Here is a 23884-nt window from a genome sequence, read left to right on the forward strand (position 1 = left end):
AAATGTTCAATTATTGAAACAATTTAAAATACTGAGAATATTTTCGACGCAATTTCTTATTTTTTTTATTATATGTGAATATAATATTGCCTCCACTCTATATACAAACATTACGAATCTATTTTACTCAGTTGTGATTCCGGCCAACATGATAACATATCTTATCAAGTTCAAACATCATGAGAATTTAATTTATAAACATGTACAGAATAATAAAGAGAACATGACATTTGACATTATAATGATAAGAAATTTCTAATATCGCCTGTGTCGCAAGTAGATGTCTTAAATTCACATAAAAATATGAGGTTTAAGAAACAATTGTCGCCTTTTCATGTCTTTCTATGCCAAAAAAATGCTGATGAAGTTCTGAAACATCCGATCACTTTTTTCAACATTTGAATCAATTCCTTGAATGCTAAACGTACTTTCAAGAAAAGTTATTATCATACCCTACAACACTGTGTGTGGTATTATAAGTTTGGTTGGGTCAATAATTACGTAACACGTCGAAATACCTGAGTGTTGTTATATGTGAGCACCTACCTTGCAGTCTATCTCACAGTGGTCTTAGCACCGGGTGAATACAATGCGTCTACCACGACCCCACAAAAGTGAGTACCAATTCGCTCGCACGTTATTTGGACGCGGTCGCCTCCCCCTTTCTATCGGCCAGGCACCCGGTTGGTAATGCAACTACACATTCGAGCAACACAATCTCCCCGCGAGTTGGGTTTAAACCACAGTATGATTCTGCCCAGCCCTAAACTCTTGAACAATATTTAGCGGGTAAAATAGACCATAACTTCTATGTAAAAATACAACAAATTCCATTAAACATTAAAAAACCCACTTCTGATCGTTACAGCGATGTTCCGCAAAGTTCTTTTAAAGGATCTTAAATCCATTGGAAGCATAAAGCGGAACGATGGCACGTGGACTGACTCTGGAATAAAGACTCTCAATCTGTTTTCTAGTACTCACTTTCCGAATTGCACAGAGGCAACAAGCGATCGACAATCAAATTGACTTAATCAACACTGTGCGACTGAGAACGTGTGCTGATAAATAGGATTGTATCCATTTCTAAAATCACGTGGCCCATTAACACTTTCAAACCTTTCAAATCAGCAAGACCGGTCGGTATTATCCACGCCATGCTACAGCATGCATCGGTGGTATTAGTACTGATTCTGGAAGTGATCTATAAGGCTTTTTGTGACTATCGCACATTCCATCACTGTGGAGGAAAGTCACATTCACTCACATTCCCAAGGCATGAAAACCAAGTCCCAAAGTAAACTATCAGTCTTATATCTTTTCTACTGAAATCTCTACACAGACTTATAGATCGAGATTAGAACTCTATAATCTACAACCTCGATAAACACTGCACAACACAAGTCCCTTGAAATAGCGTAACTCGACGTGGTGGGTCACATCGAGAAAACCTTGAATAGTCTATGTCATGTCATGTTTCACGTTGGCAGCCTTACTCGATGTCGACGGGGCCTTTAACAATGTCACACTTGAGGCAATCCATAATACTGCAGAGGAATTATCAACTCAATCATCGGGAAGTGTTCCGTCAGAAAATCAGTTAACAGGGGCACTCCTCAAAGGGGGGTTTATCACCACTTCTCTAGCTGTTAGTGATAAATAATGTAGTAAAAACATCTGGAACAAAACGGAACTAAGACCTACGCTGAACATGTGATTCTGCTGATTGCTGGGAAATTCCTGCAAACTATCAAGATGGGCGCGCGGCAATGAGCTTGGCGTCAACCCATTTAAAACAGAGTTTATTAAGAGGGGCTTAATAGTACCCTACTCTTGCAAAAAACTCCAAATCGCATATCATCAAATGGTTATATGAGGCAATTGTCCTTGACTTATGGAGGGTTCATTTGGCGGCACTCTCTAGGGAAAGCGTTCTTCAACAAAAACTTCTGAAAAATCCAAATAGTGGCATCTTTATTGATTACAGATGTACTTAGGGGCACACTTCAATTTACTTTGGACACCCTACTCAACTTGAAATGAACTTGGTAAATGGCGTATACAATCTTTTGGACACTCGGTCATTTTGAATTATGTATGAAAAGTGCAACGGGCTGGTGTCTTCTTCGTAAGCCTGAATATCCGAAAATCCTTCAAAATCAATAAGGACTGTAGCGTATTCCAGGCAGAAATCTTCGCTATCAGGAAAACCGTAGAATTGCTGGTGAACTGAACGGATCGGTGACTATATATGTCGATAGCCAAGCGGCCCTTAAAGCGCTTAATTCATCTGTCATAAATCTATGAGAGGAATGCTCTGGAAAAGGTCAAGCTTTGTTGGGTTACTGGCCACAGCAACATCTCTGGTAACTAATCAGCATATGAATTGGTAAGACGTGGCTCCGACTCAACAGATCTAGAGATGGAGTTTTCGTTGAATCCACCCTTATGCCACTTCTTGCAAGTGCTACGCAAATATTACTCTGGGAGATTTTAACATAACTGGCTAAATGTAAGGGGCTCTAATGCATCCAAGAATATTTGGGCGGTGATCTCTGAAAGGATATAAAGGTTGCTCACTTCCACGGCGAAATCTGACCCAAAACTTGTGGTAGGTCATGTCACTGTAATATATTTCTATGTGTGGGGCGATGATACTGACTATTGTAGGCTTTGTCAAGACGAGGGAAAGATAGAAATGCCGGAGCACTTACTCTGTCATTGTCCAACTCTTTTTGGAGTCAGACAGAAGCTCATAGATAAGTATATTCTGCATGACTTGTCTTCACGCTCTGAGCCAACAGTAATTCTTCAGTTACCCAGAAGACTGTAATTTAACTTGTAATTCGGCCATCAACAAAGAAACGAACACTTGTTTTTATTTTTGCACTATACATACCAATGTAAGTTTGATGTTAACAACCTATAAATAAAAGAGTGAACTAAAAGTATATACATTAAAGAATTAAACATCCACATCTTCTTAGTTTTAATTTCTGCACGCTGTTTTTGCAATTTAATTTTTTTTTGTAAGCCGCCGACCTGTTTCAAATCCCAGACTTTTGAGCCGGATATCATTTTACAACATTCATTAATATTTAAAATCAAAACTGATCGTGTCTTCAAAAATAAAACAAGATGGAGCTATCTTGCGGTATTGCGAAGCGGTTACAACAGGGTCGAGATATCTACTATGTACATCTTGCGATTCTTGGTTTTATGCTGATTATGAAATTGTTACAAAACTTTTGTTGTGTTCAAAAAAAAAAAAAAAAAAACATTAAACATTAAACACACATGACCCGGCTGCATAGAAAATCTGCCCGATAATCAAGAACGAAAGATTCCTTTCGGACTCTTCTGAAATGAATAATGAACCAAAGTAAATCAGACACACCGCTTCTAAACACGTTCTTCTCGTCATTTGCATAGTAGGTCTGTAGTGATTAAGTTTAACAGCATTGAGAAAAGTGACCGAGCTATGAATACCTAATGCAAATCATTCAAAGAATCAGACATCATTGGTGGGTCTGCTGAAACTCGGGTATATATAAACGACAATCTGTCAAGTCTGCCAATAAGCTCATGAATGTTTGTTTGAAGCATAAGAAAGATATATATAATATAATATAATATAATATAATATAATATAATATAAATAATATAATATAATATAATATAATATAATATAATATAATATAATATAATATAATATAATATAATATAATATATATAATATAATATAATATAATGTAATATAATATAATATAATATAATAATATATCATTCCCAATATTGTTTTTGCAGTTAAAAATGTGTCAGCTAAGCCCAAACTACAATGTTACAAATGATTTGTTTATCTTTTGATGTCACTTGATGTCAAAAATACAAGAAAGAGAGAAACAGAAAAATATAAACATAATCTGCCATCTCTCATCAAAAGCAAAAGTAGTACTTCTAAACTAACGGGGTAGATCTTCAAACTCAATTCTTGAATTTATGATTTGCTGAGCATGCGTAGGAATGGAGCTGTGTTTTGAAAGAGAATCGTGAATTGCCTTAAGTGTGATATTGTTAAAGGTCCCTTTAATGTTGAGAAAGGCTGTCAAAGTGAAACATGGGCAATTCTAGTTTTCTCGGCGCGCTGTTTCGACTGACTTACTTTTCATGTAGACGTATAAGCAGTGCTTACCGAGATAATTGTAGAAAGAATGAAAAACTAATAGGCCTGTAGACTTTTGGAAGTGAAAGGCCTCCAAAGTAAATCAAAGATTTTCGTTTGGCCTTCTTAACCTAGGTCTGCCAGTCCGTACAATGTTTAGTCTTACTACAGCGTGGATGCAAACCTACTAAATTCTCTACTCTTTATTCAGATTCTCGCTGCTTCACTATCCACTATTCGTTTCCTTCTCTTTTCTTTATTCTATTCTCATATCTTCTTTAAATTAGGATGAACACAATGGACCCATAGGTCTCCGAGTGGAGTAGTTGTTTATACAACCGTATATCTTTTAACCTAACCTAATCTATTGTCGTATACTTACTTACCTAAGGTTAGCTAAATGTTTGGACCAGAGTACTGTAAGAACGTAATGGAGAAGATTTTATACAGAGGTTTAAATATGATGACCACATTAAAAAAAGGAATATAAACAAGGAAATGTGAAAATTTTGTGTGAACGAATTAGAAGTACCTGAAATATGTTAGCATTCGCCAAGAAATACTTCATTACAAAAAAAGTATTTTTTCATATATCGAAAAAACTGGTAGCGATTGCGCTTTGCATTCATTGCGTGTGTTTTTGTTGTTTCATTATTGTTGTTATTTATATGACACACTATTCAACGTCCTTATTCATTACATGTTATGACGATGGGTTTGAGTCTGGTCGACATGACGAGACATCGAGCATTTGATTTTGATTTGTCCACGGGTGGGCTAGCTTTCTTTCCGAGGTCGGAAAGGAGAGTGAATAGCTATCTATCAAGGAAGCACTGTCTATATCGGGTTGTTATTTTCGAACTTCCGCACTGCCTTAAAGTTCGACCTACCTCCTTCACACACATGTTTTTTAAATTAGGTAGAATCAACATTTTAATGACCGATTTTGGATTAACAAAAGGTCAAGGACATATGCTATCAAGTATTCATATTTGAAATAATTTTATTAAAATCTGAAAGAATTAATCCCGTTTAAGGAATGAACAAAGTCAATTTGAAGGACTCGTTTTAAGTACGAAAGTAGACTTTACTTTTCCAAGGTCCCGTGTTCCTCGAGGATGAATTTAGGAGTCATTTCTGTTTGTATATTACATAGATTAAGATGTTTTTGAGGATGATAAATTTTTATTATTTAAGTTTTAAACTTCTAAAGAATCCATGAATGCTTACCTCTGCCTCGTCTCTGACCTACTCACACCAAATAAGTTACAAATAATAAATCCATTAAAGACTAAAGCAAAGTGGCTTAATTCACGAAACCTGAATTCGTGTTACCCTAATATAATGAAGGCAGTCTCTTGAGTTTGTTGATTTTCTCAAGTGTCTCGGTATCCTCCGACCCCAAACTTAATTTGTGAAAGCTGACTTTTAGCACTCAAGCTCAACTAAAAGTATGAAATCAAAATAAAGCGAGTGTATGGAAAACGATATCATAAATGAATAAGTCAAATAATTGGGAAGGCAATGAAACAGAAATGAAGAATTTCCTGAAATATCGAAGCTGTAAAGCCTCCTTGGATATACACAGGAAGGCATAATGATTTTAAAAATGAAATGTCAACACCTGCAAAACATAAAACTCTTGATTCCAAATGATTCTCACTGCAGTTATTTCTTTCACGTAAATTATAGTCTTAATTTAAATTCTCACCTAACTTTATATTATGTGTATTTTGCAGTTTTGTTTGTACATACAAAAATACATACAGTTCTCCTAATTGTGGTCCATTGAGTTAAGTCTGGAAATATAACCCTCGCCTTCAGATTACAAGCTTAAAGATCGCTAAGTGTTTAAAGGTCTTAAATTATTTATAAGTTATAGTTTAACCAGTCTTTTTAAGGCAAAAGGCAAACAATTATGTGTTACACTTTTGAGCATTACAAAACAATAAAAATATACCTCAATCCCACGGCAGTGGGTTCTACGACACTGGCTTGACCCGAAACAACAAGATCCCAGTTTCGGCCAGCGGCTGCCAACCCAGTATGTACATCTTTGTGTTTGTTTATTTTTCTGCATAGGGAGCATCATATCCCGGAATGCTTGGTCCGGATTTTATTGGTCCGTGCCGGAATTGCAGAAAACCCCGGACCTTGGTTCTGCTCGATGTATCAGAACGTCATCCACCACAGATTTGTTTCGGTGCGATGTAATGGATGTAGAGAATGGGTGCATTTCAAGAACTGTTCCGGACTAAGACGTTTGCGAGACTACAGCGAAAGGGATTATGTTGTCACTTGCTGCAGTGAAGTAGTCCCCAGCGAGTCCACCTCTTCGTCGTCCTCATCAGAGACGTCGTCGGAGTATGGAACTCCACCGCAGTCTCCAGAACAGCAACCAACACCGCAGCATCTAACGCCACATGTTGCTGTTCCAACTCCGGATTGTGCATCAATTGCAAATGACTCCGAGGCAAAAAAAGATGAAATAGTGGAATTTATGAATCGAAGGAATATTAAGATCGCAGCGGCGCATGAAACCAAGCTGAATGAAAATTGCAGTCTACATCGATGTTATGGTTACAACGTACTAAAGAAGGATCGCACCAGAAGTAGAGGTGGAGGATTAGCGTTCCCGTTACACCATTCTGTTCAGTACATACCTATCTCGCTTGAGCTAGTCTCTAGTAGTCAAGTGTGGAACTGCCGAGGTAGAGGTGCTTAATGTGTATATCCCGCCGATTAATAGCTGTGAACCGCGTTATTTGCCTGATATTAGCCCATTATTGGTAGGCAATAAACGCCTGGTACTAGGGGATTTTAATGCCCACCATGAGTTGTGGCATTCCGTCCTAGGTAATGATCAGAGGGGATCAGTGCTGACAGAGCAGATTGACTGTTCCACATTCTGCACGCTTAGCGAGGATGCCCCCACCCGAATAAGAGGAGAGTGTCACAGTTCGCCAGACTTAACCATAGTGTCACCCGGTCTGATAAATGACGTGACTTGGCAACCCGTTATTTCTCTTGGTTCAGACCATCTCCCGATAATCGTCTCCATAAGCAGGGCGCCCGATTTCATAAAGTCTGAACGTCGCACTTTTCTTAACCATTGGAAAGCTTACTGGCCAGAGTTCAGAGAATTCACCAACCACCGCTTCAGAGAACTGCCCAACCCTTCTGATGTTCGGGTAGCAGAAAGGATTTTCCGAAACATCATCAAAGCTCCAGCCGCTCGCTATATACCTGCTGGCCGAATACCCAAGATAAGGCCAAACTTTGCAGCAGAGGCAGCGGGATTAGCAAACGAGCGTGATGATCTCCATCGTACCAATCCTACTGATCCTAGAACCAGTGATTTGACAATGGAAGTGAACAGGTTGTTACAGGAGCATAAGAGGAAAAATTGGCTGGACCATCTGAAGTGTTGCAACATTTGAAACGAAATGAGTAAGCTGACGGTAACGGTTAAGTCGCTCTCAAACCCTGGAAAAAATGATCATGGGACCTCAGTCACTTTTAACGACGTAACGGTGGCTGATCCTAATAGGTGCGCGGAGTATTTTAACCGACATTTTGTCGAGAACCCCGAGAGCGACAGGGAGAAGCGAAGAGTACTACGTCGTATCAGATCTCTTCCTGCCGAGGAGGAACCACCACAGTTTACGATGGGTGATGTTGCAAATGTCATCCAAAGCGTTAGGCCCGGACGGAATCTCAATGGTAATGTCGAAACAGCTGGATACGCCGGGAGTCGAGTACCTAACGAAAGTTCTCAATTTGTCGCTAGCCACCCACATAGTGCCCGAAACCTGGAAAATGGGCCGGGTGGTCCCGCTACTGAAGTCAGGCAAGGATGCCAGTAAAGGCGAATCGTACAGGCCGATTTCACCTTTGTCGCCAGTAACTAAGACTCTTGAGGCTTTACTCCTCCCCAGCATTAGAGGAAGCTATCCAGTTGCCAACCATCAGCACGGACTCCGTCCACAACATAGTACCACAGCAGCATTACACGCCATATCCACACATATTAGTAGAGGACTGAACCAGAACAAGCCGTGTGACAGAACAGTGTTGGTAGCCCTTGACCTATCAATGGTCAATCATGCCATACTGTTTGAGGTCTTGCAGAGAACTAACCTCCGGCCAAGTTTGAAACTTTGGATAATCAACTATATGTGTGGACACTAGTCGTACTTGGAATTCCGAAACAAGAAGTCCAAAGCCCGTAGAGTGAAACACGGAGTTCCCCAAGGTGTTTAACCTCTACCTTTCCTGAACTACTCGCCGTCTAAACGGCATAGAGATCGTAACGTACGCGGATGATTGTACGATCATGGCCACTGGCTATCTCGCGGAGCTTGCCGCATACGCGAGGAATAAGAAAATTTTCGCCACGTAATCAACGGCCACAATCTTTACCACATGGTCTGCGGAAATGAGAACACAGCTGAATGTGCAGGTCGAGGGGAATTTAATACCGACCACGAACTACCCCATGATTTTAGGGGTCACATTCGACAGCATGTTCAAGTCGTCCGCGCAAGCCACAGCTATCTGCGACAAGATGAAAAGTAGGAACAATGTCCTCAAGGCGCTAGCCGGCAGCACTTGGGGTGCGGACAAAGAAACCTTGTTGACCTATTATAACGTCAGTGTGGTCTGCGAATACTAGTGCTACGCAGTGGAAGCACATCCAGACCTGCCAGAACGCTGCCCTGAGAACTGCGACAGAGTGCCTTCTGATGACACCAGTGGACCATCTGCATGAGGAGGCGAAAGTGCTTCCCTTACGTCTTCCCCTTATGCTTTCGTTGCAGTACCTGCTTAGGTGTTACCGTGAGAGTCATCCCAACCATCAGATGGTGGATACAACTCCCCCACCCAGGCGTGTCAGGAAGGACATACACGATCTAGAGAGGAAGGTCCAACGCTATAAGAGAGAACCTCTAGATCAGGAAGCCTATCAGGCAGATCTGAGTGGCGTTCATACCGATGCAGTCGCGGATGCTATTAGCAGCTATAAAATGAATGCCGTTTTCGGAGTCCACCCCCCATCCATTGCAGCTGAAGAACGTCAGCTGCCTAGGCAAACCAGGGTAGTTTGGCGCAATTACGTTCAGGATAGTGTAGTCGACTCAATTCGTATTGGGCACGAATTGATCAAGATGTGCATGAGCCTGCCCGGCGTGTGATACAGGTCCGAATTATACGCTGCACCTCTTTAATTGCACAGCCAAACCTACCTTACTCTCTCCAGAAGAACTCTGGCTACAGCCTATGAAAGTGGCCGAATTTCTAAATCTGGAGCTGGAACCAGATTAGCAGAACGCAAACACTTGCATGTACTACTGCTACAACAACAACAATCAATAGACCTATCCTGCACAGCTTCTGTTATAATGAAAATTCCTTTTTTTTAAATACAGTTGTTATCTTTGTTAAAATATTATACCAAAAATTCACGATTTTTTATAAATTAGTTTTCTGCTTATAACGTTTTTTTTCTCCTGTATATGTATGGTTATATCGTTACACTTTGGGCCTTGTAATATTGTCATTGCGTACATCACAAGGACATAATTATTTTCCAAAAGTAGTCCATACTTTCCGAAATATGGACCTTCAAATTTATTGTTGTGCTTTTATAGTTTGAAATAAAAGCCAATGTTTGTTAATACTAAAGGTGTAAAGATTTATTGGATGATGAGCGTTCACAGCTACTAATTTAAAAAGAATGAAGAAGTTACAATGTAGTGAGTCAGACTCGAGTGACAGACAAAACAAGACTGAGCAAGCTAAAATGGCGGTAGCACGGCGTCCTATTATATGGGCGTTGCCGTATAGGATGTTGCAACATGAGATGCCATATTGTTAATGTGGGTTGCCCCAACATCTCCCTCCTTAAGATGAGAAGGTGATCTTGAAATAGGTTCGACTGGTTGTCTGCGACTTGTTATTCTTTGAGGTGTCCAGTTTGGTGAACCTGTTGGAGTTGCAAAATGTTCTTGATGGTTAGGCAAAGCGATTTCGAATTCTTCAAGTAGTACGTCCAATGGTAGTTTTTGTCGTTCTTGTCTGCTTGACTCTACCGATTCTCTATGTCGAAGTTGATCAGTATGAGCTCGTACTAGAATTTTCCTGTCCCCGACGTCGATTAGAGTGTTGTAAATGACTTTCCCTTTACGCTCGACTATTTCGCCTGTTGTCCAGTAACTTTTGTTTCCTTTGAAGTTTCTGGCATAGACCAATTCTCCGTTGCTAAACTCTCTGTTTTTGGTACCGTGTTTGGTATTGTACTGCTGTTCCATTTTGTGGTTGACGTTATACTCAGGCGATTGTTGCTTCCTTAGAACGTCGAAGACCGTTCTCATTTTTCTTCCGATGAAGAAGACTTACCTTCTGGTGCATTTGGATTTGGTGTGGATCTGTAGACTTCTAGGAAGGTTTGGAGAGATTCCGTAGGCGTTTCTTCCCCTTCTAGTTTTTTTAATGCACGTTTAAGTGTATCAACGAAACGCTCGGCTTGTCCATTTGAACTTGGATGAAAACGAACAGTCCTTGTGTGTTTAATGCCTTTTTTGCTGCACCACTTCTCAAATTGTTCTGAACAGAACTGTGTTCCGTTGTCCGAGACCAATTGTTCAGGATTTCCGAAGAGTGCACAATATTCGTTTAACATTTTTAATGTTGCATATGTGGTTGTCGTTGTGGTCTCGTATATAACAGGGTATTTTGAATACGAGTCGATGATAAGAAGATAATATTTACCTTTTTCTGGACCAGCATAGTCTATATGTATCCTTTCAAGAGGGTGTGAAGTTAATGGCCATGGGCAAAGATTTGTTTTTACTGGACTTTTTGCCGCATGTTGACAATTTTTGCATTTCCGAACAAAGTCTTCAATTTGTTTGTCGATGTTTGGCCAATAAACATAACTTCTGGCGATGGCTTTGCTGCGTTCTGCTGATAAGTGTCCTCTGTGAAGTTGTTGTAAGATTTGTCTCTGATATGATTTAGGGATTACTATACGATTATTGAAGAGAATACAACCATCGAAGGTTGAAAGATTTTCCTTGCGGTTGAAAAATTGAATAATTGATGGGTTAATATTTTTCTTGCTTTCTGGCCATTCTGTTTGAATGTATTTGAGGACCATTTGTAAATCCGTGTCTTTAGTTGTTGCATCGACGATCATTTTAAATGATACTGGGAGAACTGACATAATTTCATTTATCTCGTTACGTATGTCTTCTTCGAATGATATTGAAGCCACTATAAAGTCATCTGCTGGTTTTTCATGATTGTTGACTTTTGTTTTGCACAGACCTGGGGTACTGTTATCAAAAACTGATTGATAATTCGTTTTCAATTCTGATATTTCATCAACGAAGTTTATTTGATGACACCATGAGGTTATTGGTTTCTGCCATAGATTGAATGCTTGAATCCAATCGATTCCCATGATATTGAGTTTTTCTATATCTGTTATATAACATTTTAATGTTTTTGATGTTTTGTCGATTGTGACGTCACATTGAAATTCTGCTAGGAGCTTGACTGAGTTTGCGTTTGCGTCGCTAGCGTTGTCAAAAGTTTCGTAGGCTTCAGGCTTACCTATAGCTTTCCATGTGTTGATAGATACAATTGATATGTCTGATGCAGTATCAATTTGAAGTTTTACAGGATTGTTGTTAATTAGGACAGTTGTGTATTTCCTTAAGTCGCGGAAATTAATGTTGTGTGTTTTGAAAACTGCCTTAGTTTTGGATGATTTCCTTGAATTGCTGTATTTCTTGAATTCGTTCTGGTTGTTTTCAGACGATGATTTGAAATTCTTACCAGTCTTAGCGATGTTGCAAAAGTTATTTTTATGACCCACTTGATTGCATGTTGTGCATTTATGTTTCTGGAAAGGACAAAATTTGACGTAGTGAAGGTCTCCGCAATACCAACAGGGTGAATTGGGTGTTTTGTGCTTCTTAAAGTCTTTTGCGTGCTTGTTGAGTGAACAGACGATTTTTGATTGATGTTCAATGAGAATGTTGTCCGATTTGAGATCTAGAATTCGTTGTGTTTCGTCTACTAGTTGATCTAGGTTCATTGTAGTGTTTTCATCATCCAGTACCTTTAGTAAGCGAAGTCTTATGTCGTTGTCCTTTGCTGACTTGAGTCCTAAGACGAAAATGAGACATTTGAATTGGTCGATTTTCAGTTCTTTCATTTTGAATAGTTCGCATTGTAGGTTTACTCTGCTTGCGTATTCTCTGAAATCTTCGCTGTCGCCTTTTGCTAGCTGAAGGCATTTGTATCTTTGTGAGACTTGTGTTTCTGTTTTACCAAAGAGTTTCTTGAGTTTCTCTACTGTATCCTTTAGAGTCATGTCTTCAGGTTTTGCTGGTAATACGTAGTTGGCAAATCTTTCATGTACTTGGTTCGACATTTTTCTCCATAACAAGGCCACTTTGTCATGTTCTTCGAGTGAGCTTGCTTCTTTTTCGAAAACATGCACAAACCTGTTGTACCACGCTTGAAATATCAGACCGCTCTTTGGCTCGTATACGAATGCTGTCATTGACTGTGCTAGTGATTCCATTAGTGCTGCTTTGGATGAATTTGATGTTTGTGGTGAGTGTGGTGAATTTGGTGCTCCTTGTGCTTGAAGAAGATCAGCCATATGCTTTAGCAGTTGCGTTTGTTGCGACATTGCTTTTTGTTGCTCTGTTAACAATTGTAGAATTATGTCTTGAGACATTTTTGCGGATTGTTGTGTGTGCAATTATTGATCAATTTCCACTATCCTCGTCGCCACTTTTGTTGTACTTTTATGGTTTGGAATAAAAGCCAATGTTTGTTAATACTAAAGGTGTAAAGATTTATTGGATGATGAGCGTTCACAGCTACTAATTTAAAAAGAATGAAGAAGTTACAATGTAGTGAGTCAGACTCGAGTGACAGACAAAACAAGACTGAGCAAGCTAAAATGGCGGTAGCACGGCGTCCTATTATATGGGCGTTGCCGTATAGGATGTTGCAACATGAGATGCCATATTGTTAATGTGGGTTGCCCCAACATATATATATGTCCCCTTGTCATTTTTCATTGTTTTTATGCTAAACCACCTTAAAAAATTCCAAACAAATAACCGTTAAAATATTTTCGCCGATATCTATTTTTGTTGACGTTTAAATGCACATACCTTGTAACTGGTTTTCAAGTGCTATCTTTTGTCAGCCTTTCGATGATAGCCTTTTTACACGGATTTTTTATTCTTTATTACTTATTCTTAGGTCAAATTTAGTAGTTCAAATTTCACCCTCTTCCTGTCAGCCGATTAATCTGAAGTTTTCTATACACTTTGGATTTTGGTGACAAGATGACGGCCGCTACAAAATGACAGATAACGTAAGTTTTACCAATAAGGGTATCAAATGAAAGTGCTCAACCAGTAGAATACAGTGTGCTATATAAAATTAAAATCCAAGATGGCGGCCTCTACAAAATTGCGGATCATTTAGGTTTTATTTAAAAATATTCTTTACTTTAATAGAAATGTCTTGTCCACACCAGCTCCTCCTGGCGTGGGCAAGACTTTTCTATTAAAGTTATTACGACACCAAATTAATAGGTGCTACGCAAATGATGCGTTAAAAGTCTGCTCTGAAAATGAGTTTTTTGGAGGAGTAAACGTATTACTTTTAGGTTATCTTTTACAACTGCCTCCTATAAAACGATCAGAAACACCTGTTTTCAAACAGCCAGAACATCTCCAACCAGCTACACATCTCAGGCGTTTACTCACGCTGTGTGAATTAACTGAAAATATGAGCTAACGGTGAGCTAACAACCCAAAATTTTTGTATTTTAATGGAAAGACTTCTTCAAGACACGAGTGATGAGTTTGCAATAGAAAAAGCGTTAAGGGTATACCCCACAATCAACAAGTTAACGACCACAACTATTGAATTTGTACAGAAATAATGGTGCTCGCATTTATAAAATAAATGCGCAGGATCAGTTGGTACACGCCAAAAGTCATGCTACGGCCCAATATTGACGTTTCAAAGGGATTAGTAAATGGCGCTATAGGTTACATCAACGAAACCGATTGGTCTCAATTTCGTCGAACTCAAATGTATGCAACTGACGTACCTTCCGTCCAAATTAATTTCGCACAACTGCAATAAACTAACGGGCAAGAAACCTTGCAATAATACAACACTAAATGAATTTGACAGAATGCAAAATAAAAACTAAAAAATAAAGATAGGTAAAAAACCCAAACAAAAAACGAGTGAACTGATGAGGATTGGTGGCTCTTTCCGGAGCCTAGGTATTCCCTGCCTTACCCCCTGGTAAACATTACCATCGTTCTCCACTAATAAACAAACGTTGTTTTTATAAAAACAACAATAAAGGGATAAACCTGATCATTTTGCAACAACAACATAGGTAAAAAAAACTTTTTAAGTTAAACATTGCAATGTATGTTTAATATAAAAACGTGTAACTTAAAAAGTTGTTTTTACCTTAAATAAAAGAACACATACTTTTTCATTGTTTTTGTTCTGTTTTGTTTTATCACAACAAAAAAATGCGAAATAAAAAACACGCCGAAACACGCAAACTTTTATTTTTTTAATCGTTTTGTACTCCGAACAATACAAAATCACAAACATTGTAAAGCTAGCAATACACAAACCATACGATAGCTTTAATGCACTTCGGCTGTGAGTTGCCGAACTGAATCGTTTGTGAACGAATCGCTAAAAAACGTTTTCTGTGTGAAATAAAGACTGTTATATTTAGAGTTGGCATTCTAAATATTTTCCCCTCTTTTCCATTGTTTGATGGAAATAATAAATTAATAAAAAGGCATGAATTTAACTTAATATTAAGTTTTTAATTTGTTTTCGTATGCTGGTGGTAAATGTTTTTACATTTGAGAACAACAATATGTACTTCAACTCATAATGGTACGCGGGGATAGCTTTCGATTCATTGTCGATCCAGTCTAAATTGTATATGTATTTTTTTCCGAGATGCCTCAAGGGTTGTAACTTGCCAACTCAATGATACGTTCGTGCCAAAGTTTGGCTAAAAATTACACATCAAAGGTATGGTAATGATATCATGCCAATGGTTGTGTGAAAATGCTGTGCAAATGTTTGGGGGAGATGTCCTGCAAAAGGATATCTCGCCTCTCTCTCTGAAAAGAAGCAGTGCAATTACCAAAAATATACCAACCCATGAGTCCCATTTAATTAGTATACATTATTGTTTTTAATGCCTGGATAGCGATACTGTTGGGGATATTATGCATTATATTCTCGTCATCTGATACCACTTCAGGTTCAGGGTGCTCACCTGGCTTAAGTTACTCATGTGAACAAGTGGAAAGGGGCAATGGCTGTTTCTGTGTCCTTAAAATTTTTTGTCAAGCTAATTTTCACAGTGCTTCAACATGGAATATTAGGAATTCTTCCGTATGGATTTTTAACTTGAAGTTTCAAGCAATATAGACTTACAGGTTTGCAATATGTTTTATAATTATTTAAACAAAGTAAACCAATATTGAATTTTAATAAATTAATTATTTGTTCCAACAGGGATTTGAATACTCTCGAAGTGGAAATCCTACTAGAAACGTTCTTGAAAAATGCTTAGCATCACTTGATAACGGAAGGTACGGTTTAACATTTTCATCTGGATTAGGCGCTACAACTGCGGTTCTGACCATGCTTTCTAATGGCGATCACATTGTAATCGGTGATGATATTTATGGTGGTACAAATCGTTTAATAAGGTAAGTGGTTGTATTTTTAAGTAATCATAATAGACTTGGTTATAACAATGTTTTTGTAGACAAGTTGCATCAAAATTCGGAATAGAGGCAACATTTGCTGACCCAACAAATATCGAGGAATTTGAAACAGCCATAAAACCTAATACCAAAGTAATTATATTTTAATGTTTCTCGTTCTCATTTAACAAAAATAATTTTTGTAGTTAGCATGGGTTGAGACTCCAACAAATCCGACTATGAAAGTTGTTGATATTGAAGCTCTTGGAAAAGTTGTACATAAATCTGGTGATATTATATTTGCTGTAGATAATACCTTCTTGACATCATATTTTCAAAGGCCATTGGAGTTGGGAGCTGACTTAGTATGCTACTCATTAACAAAGTATATGAATGGTCATACTGATGTAGTAATGGGAGCTGTTACTATGAACTCGGAGGTGTTATACAATCGCTTGAAGTTCCTTCAAAATGGTATAGTATTTCTAGCAAATAAAATATGTGAAGCATGTAGACAAAGACAGTATTGGTACAAAAAAAAATAATTTGACTATAACTCTTTTTTTATTTTGTTTACTTTATTTGTTTGTTTAAATTCAATACATTTATTACATAGTGACTGTAAACAAGTAAAAAACGTTAATTTCGAACGTGGTGAACTTTTAATATTTTCAACCACAAAGTAGAGGGAAACATAAAGACTACAAGTAAAAAAGCAGTTAAGTTCGGCCAGGCCGAAGTTTTAATACCATCCACAATTGGAAAGCAACTTGAAAATGTAAAAAAAAAATCTATCGAAAACTACAGCTTAAACAAAAACCGCTTTATCGTGGATTTGCATAAGTATCTTTCTGTTATAGGCTGTATTACCGATGCAGAACTTCAAATGCAAATTTTGAAAAAAAAAAAAAAAAATCTGGTGAATAACGTCGCTAACATCATCAAAAAACCCAATAAAAAGAGGTAACGTTATTTGAAGTCGTGGACCTGTATAGACAATTTTCTTTCATAGGTTGTAGTACCCATTACGAACTTCAAATTCGAAATTTGAAACAATTTCGGTCTAAATTGTTAAAATGCCGAATATAGGGTAGTACCGTTATATAGGGACTCTAAGAAAACGTGGAACGACATATCCATTTAAGAACGTAACCTGCCTATTGGCGAAATACACATATGTGTGCAAAATTTTAGCCTATTATCCCAATTCGTTCGAAAGATAACGGGATTACAACATACGGACAGCTTCATGTTGTATAGCGGATAACAAATTTCAACATTATTTCTCAACATAAATGCATTTTTACAAAAACATAATTCATTAAATAAAATTATTATTTCAATTAGCTGTTTATGCAGTTACTACAACTCTTTTTCAATTGTAATTCGAATAATTTTATTCATTTCATACAATCTATATATATAAATGAAAGTTGTGTTAGTTACTACGCTTATAACTTAAGAACCGCTGAACTGATTTTAATGATTCATACAAATTCGGAATTGTCTCCTATCCGAAAAGGATAATATACAAAAAAAATGACGTAAAAATGTGATATATTAACATTTTCATTTTGATTTTTGAAATGTACAATAGTAATGTTTTATTTTGCATGATTTTTTTCCATTTTGACTTACTTTTTTCTAATGTACATTTGTAGTGTTTTTTATATTTTATTTTTGAATTCGAATATTAATATCAATTTATTTAATTGACTTGATTTCTTGAGAACTGAAATTGATGACGGGTTACATGGAAGTGTAATACCGAATTATGTGGTGGCGAAACGGAATAGATGATATCGAAATAATTTAACGCGGTCACACCAAAGTTAGAAGATAATAACCTTTTCAAAATCGCTAAAAAAAAATTACGAAAAAAGAGATCTCATTACAAAAATTCTCAAAACGGGAAAATATCGAAAAAAATGTCCAATGGAATTGAATTTTAAAATAAAAGTACATTCTATTGACAAACTTTGTAAGGATCTTTAAACAGTTGCTGTAAAAAATCAGCGAACAAGTTGAAGATTTTTTCAATTTGTTATTATTCTTTTGTCATTTTTTTTCAATTTGTATTATCATATTGAATTCAGTTGATTTTTTGTGAACGAAATAAAGAATAATTTTTCACTATATACAATTTTTCACCAAAAAATGAAATAAGTGCGAAATACGATTGTAACTAACATCTACCTTTCAACTCCAGGGCCTACATCGTGCTTCAGCTGGAAGATGCGCAGACATTTAAACAAACAAAAATGACCGAAAAAGACTAATGGGGCTCATTTCAAAGCGTGGACCTACTTCTTTCATGTGACAATAATCCGTCCAATGTGAGCTCAAAATGCAAAAATTTTTGGGACTACAATCAGTAAAGTACCAAATATAAAGGGTGCAAAATAGTAGAGCGAATGGGACTTTTAGTAAGAAAAGGATTTCTATCCTTCCAAAAATTCTTCCCGAACATTTAAGATACCTTAAATCGCTTTTTCATGACCTGCAATATGATATATGATATCGATCATAAATAACCATTGTATGATTTAAGCTATTTTTGGAGTCTTCGTCATTTTCTTCTATTTTTGGCCCTTATTTGACATCTTTGTTTCTAAGGGAGTAGAAAATTCTCGGAGTAGGGCCCATATTGGTCTTGACCACTAAAAAATTGTATTTATGCTACCCTGGCGTAAGGAACCATCGTACAGATAATTGCCACATAGAAATTTATTCATGTAAAGTCCCCACATTGGAGTATCCCAAGTCCACTTTCACATCTAATGTGTGGTCAGAAAAGAAAATTTTGTATTCTATTGAATTTGTAACCCCCAAGAGAATATTGGTTGGGAACGTAGATATAGATGTACATCCCAAATCAAATAAATTGTGAAAAACAAGAACAAATTATAAATATAAGAAAGTAGCACGGGACCGAATATTTGTTGAATCGTCATTGAATTATACTATGATGAAAAATATGGACTTTATGGCGTCTCCAATTTACAATTTAAATGACAAATAAAATTAGTTCCCATCTTACGGTAATTGGAGTAAAATAGTAATTATATTTGATTATCTTGAAATCAGTCTGCCCTCAATTATGAGATGGATAAAATTATTTTTACTTATTTAAATCACGTGAATTTTTTTCAGTTTGACATGCTATGTTGTTCTGCTATATTTTCGATTTGGCCTCTATTTGTCATCTTAGATTATAAGGGGTGAAGAAAGTTTTCAATGTAGGTCGATGTTTCGCAGTAGTGCCCATATGAAGGTACTTCCTGATTTTACCTTATTTCAAAGGATTTGGCTAAAAATGTGTATTTGGGAAGGGTGAAAATCGTACACAAAAATTTCAACATATCTACAAATTTTAGAATTTTCTCCATGTAATAGTACCCCCACAAGTCCATCTTTTGGCGGACTTATGAGAACTCTAATGCACAATCTGAGGTGTTAATGGGTTTAAAAAAGTAATTAACTTTGGCTATTCTTAAATCATTCAGCCCTCAATTATGAGGTGTACAAAATACAGTAAATTCCAAATTACTGCTCATTTGACTAAAAACTAAAAATTAATCGACCAGTACATGAACACTTATAACAGTCATATCTTTGAATAATTATGCTTTGACAAATATGCATAATAGACTAAAACTACGGGCCGGCAACGCGGACAGGGTCAGCTAGTTTAATATAAATAAGACAACTCGGCAAAAATCTTATATTAATATACAACAGTATAAAAACAGCCTATAGCTAGATTAATCTAAAAATACAAAATACACAACAAAAATTAATAGCGAATTATATTATATATTTATATAAAAAATTAAATAACGATAATAATTAGACCCTCAGACACAACTTCTCCACCAGGAAAAAGGCAAGAAACATCAATACATTTAGGCGCTAATCATTACTCGTTTCCAACCGAGCGAATGTAGCAACTACAAGCGTAGGGAAAAAATTCTTACAAAATAGAAAAAAAAAACAATAAAATTACTCTATGGAAAATAAACAACCATAAAAATAGCTCTCCAGCCAATAACTAAAAAGAAATAACGAAAAAAAACCTTAACCAGAAACTCATTGAACAGACAAATATTCAAAAAACATATCAATAGGACAAGTAAAATCTTGGATTAGGGATTTCGAGAAGACCTTCAAAATACAAACTTATTATATAAAGGAGAATTAATCCTGTAGTGACACAAAAACAGACGATATTCAACATATCTGTCAAAGGACAGATATGCTGCATACTGCTTTGTACGATCACTACGTCGCAACCCAAACACATATCTAACAATAGAATTAACAGGTTTGCAAACACGCAGAATTTGACAAGCATTGGCTCCAGAAATGACCTCCAAAGAATAGTTGACATGAGATATTAATAAAGATCTGGTTACCATCGTCCCAACACCAATAGGCAAATGAGCTTGAAGACTATAGAGCCACCTAAGCTGAAAACGCACAGGAGGCAGCAAAGAATCAACATGCGATGAAAAATTAAGCTTGGAGTCAATGAATACACCTAAACATCTCATCCGCAACATTAATCACAAAGGAGCCAACACAGATGCACAGCATAGGAACATAACGAGGACTATTAAACAGAACAGCTTCAATCTTATTCCGATTGACAGACAAACCATTAGAGGAGATTCACATCGCTACACTTTCCAACTCAAAGAGATCCCGACTTCTGAAGAAGACATGAATGTCATTTCGAATTTCATCTGAAAAAGGTGTAGCCTCGGCACAAAATGTTACTTCATCTATACTTCTATAACAATACTGCCAATACAATCAGACAATTGGAATTCTTGAATTATAATTCGAATGATTTTAATTACAAATTACAATTCAAATGATTTGAATTACGAGATGTTATTTCATTTATACCAGCAATTTCATGTTATTTCATCTTTATGGGCAAAATAACCATCACCAAGACTGATTTGTGATGTATGACGTCCGGGGTTTTCCTCAATCCCGGCACGGACCAATAAAATCCGGGATATACTGCACCCAATTCAGAAAAATAAACAAACACAAACATGTACATACTGGGTTGGCAGCCGCTGGCTGAAACTGGGATGTTGTTGTTTCTGGTCAATCCGGTATCGTAGAACCCGCTAAAGTGCGATTGACATAATGTTGTCGAACGTCGCGACGTAACATATTGTGAGAGAACAGTATGTACATGCTTGTGTTTGTTTATTTTTCTGAATTGGGTGCAGTATATCCCGGATTTTATTGGTCCCTGCCGGGATTGAGGAAAACCCCGGACGTCATACATCACAAATCTGTTTCGGTGTGATGTAATGGATGTAGAGAATGGGTGCACTTCAAGACTACAGTTATGTTGCGACGTGCTGCAATAACGTAGTCCCCAGCGAGTCAAAGACGTCGTCGACGAAGTATAGAACTCCACCACAGTCTTCAGAACAGCAACCAAGAACGCAGCGGTGCAGGAACCAAGCTGAATGAAAATTGCAGCCTACAACGTTATTATGGTTACAACGTGCTAAGGAAGGATCGCAGCAGAAGTAGGGGGGTCAGTACAGGCCTATCTCGCTTGAGCTAGTCTCTAGTGACTAGGTAGGCAATAACCACCTGGTACTAGGGGATTTTAGTGCCCACCATGAATTGTGGCATTCCGATGGCCGATGGCAGATTGACTGCTCCACATTCTGAACGCTTTACGTGGATGCCCCCACCCAAATAAGAGGAGAGTGTCACAGTTCGCCAGACTTAACCATAGCGTCACCCGGTCTGATAAATGATGTGACTTGGCAACCCGTCATTTCTCTTGGCTCAGATCATCTCCCAAAAATCGTCTCCATAAGCAGGTCGCCCGATTTCATAACCTCTGAACGCTGCACTTTCCTTAACCATGGGAAAGCTCACTGCAGCTACTGTTTGAGACGTGCAGAGGACCACCCTCCAGCCTAGTTTGAAACGTTGGATAATCAACTATATGTGTGGACACCAGTCGTACGTGGAATTCCGGAACAAGAAGTCCAAAACCCGTAGAGTGAAACATTGAAGTCTCCAAGGTGGGGTGATATCTCCGGAACTGTCTAACCTCTACCTTTCCGGAATTCCTCGCCCTCCAGACGGCGTAGAGATCGTACTGACCACGTACTATCTCAAGTACGCGCAAGTAGGAACAAGATTCTCAAGGCGCTAGCCGGCAGCACTTGGCAGCACGCGATAGGTCGTTCTGTGGTCAGCTATGCGGCTCCAGTGTGGTCCGCGAATACTAGTGCTACGCAGTGGAAGCACATGCACACCTGCCAGAACGCTGCCCTGAGAACTGCGACAGCGTGCCTTCTGATGACACCTGTGGACCATCTACATGAGGCGGCGAAAGTCCTTCCCTTACGTCAGCATAATCATATGCTTTCGTTGCAGTACCTGCTTAGATGTTACCGTGAGAGTCATCATCATACGGTGGATACAACTCCCCCACCCAGGCGTGTCAGGAAGGACATACACGATCTAGAGAGGGAGGTCCAACGCTATAAGAGAGAACCTCTAAATCAAGAAACCTATCAGGCAGGTCTGAGTGGCATTCATACCGATGTAGTCGCGGATGCTTTCAGCAATTATAAAATGAATGCTGTAAGTGAGAAAAGAAAACCAACCGAATGGTTTAGCTGTTGATTCAATTCTGATTTTATTTAAAAAATATGTTTCTTAAGTGCTACAAAAACTAATCTAACTTAACCTAGTCGCAGCCACGCAATTGTTCTTATCTATTCTAATATTGAATGGAGAACATTGCCGGGCTGCTTGACATCTCATTCAAGTGGTCTTGCGCATCTACTAAGTGCATCGATATCTGTGCGTGTGGGTCATAACCTTTATTAATTCACATATTATCGTATGCGACAACGCACAAGATCACTGAATTGTTCACATGTGGTATTTTATGGCGGCTGGGAAATATGTAATTTTTGAATATTTATTGCTTATTGCTAGATTTTCCCAGCGCATCAACCACACTCAAAAGTATGTACAAAGTATTTTGTACAAATGCCGTCCTCGGAGTCCTCGGATACAGGCCCGGACAATACGCTGCACCTCTTTAATTGTACAAGCAAGCCTACCCAACTCACTCTAGAAGATCTCTGGCTACAACCCATTAAATTAGCCGAATTTCTAAACCTGTAGCTGAAACCAGATTAGCAGTACTACTACTACAACAACATTATGTGAATAATTGTCAATGATATATTGATTTATTGTTCGTCTCGGGCATCAATTTGAGTGATTTATGTTAAGTTTTCGTCTATAACAAACCTTGCATTACGTTATATTTCGCAACGTGTGTTTTGGGTTGCTGCTTCGCACAAAAATAATAGACCGCACCAATGTTCTGTTGGTACCTTATGCCATACCGCTCTACTGAGGCGTATATGGTACCGAAACGAATCGAATTCATTATTCTTGGCCGTTACCAGTCACTATTTGTGCTTGAACATTTTATGCTCGAGAAAGTACAAAAAAAAATTGGACTTGACTTGTCAAAAAAAATAGGAAAATACCTTAATCCGACAATAAGGATAAGCTGCATTGATACAGCATCAACCTTTGGGTATGACGTTTTATTTGTTTTTGATGTATCGTTAAAAGTTCCAATCAATCCAATACGATGCAACTCCGCAGATTACAGGACATTCCATATAAGAACACCATACTTGTTATGTTTTACTCGAACATCTCCTCTTCCAACAGTGGTAACAAAGTTGTCTCCAACCAAAGAGGTGTTGCGATCGTTGAACAGAATTCAATGTGTTGTTTCTTCTGTTCTTCTCTTTTGTCGCATTTGCTGGCTAGATAAATAATATGTGTGAAAGATAAATAATTTAGATTTTTTTAGATACAGTTATACCTAACCTTA

General features: G+C 37.8%; 1 protein-coding gene across 1 annotated transcript in view; it reads left to right on the forward strand.

The window, feature by feature from the left end:
* Positions 1-23884, forward strand: part of LOC101889660 (cystathionine gamma-lyase-like) — a 51442-nt gene that overhangs the window by 14434 nt on the left and 13124 nt on the right. The window contains exons 2-4 of the mRNA XM_059118502.1: positions 15773-15969; positions 16029-16119; positions 16173-16440. Of these exons, the coding sequence (XP_058974485.1) occupies positions 15773-15969; positions 16029-16119; positions 16173-16440 (556 nt within the window). The remainder of the gene's footprint in view (positions 1-15772; positions 15970-16028; positions 16120-16172; positions 16441-23884) is intronic.

This window comes from Musca domestica, unplaced genomic scaffold, assembly GCF_030504385.1.
Source record: "Musca domestica strain aabys unplaced genomic scaffold, Musca_domestica.polishedcontigs.V.1.1 13, whole genome shotgun sequence".
NCBI classification, from domain to species: domain Eukaryota; kingdom Metazoa; phylum Arthropoda; class Insecta; order Diptera; family Muscidae; genus Musca; species Musca domestica.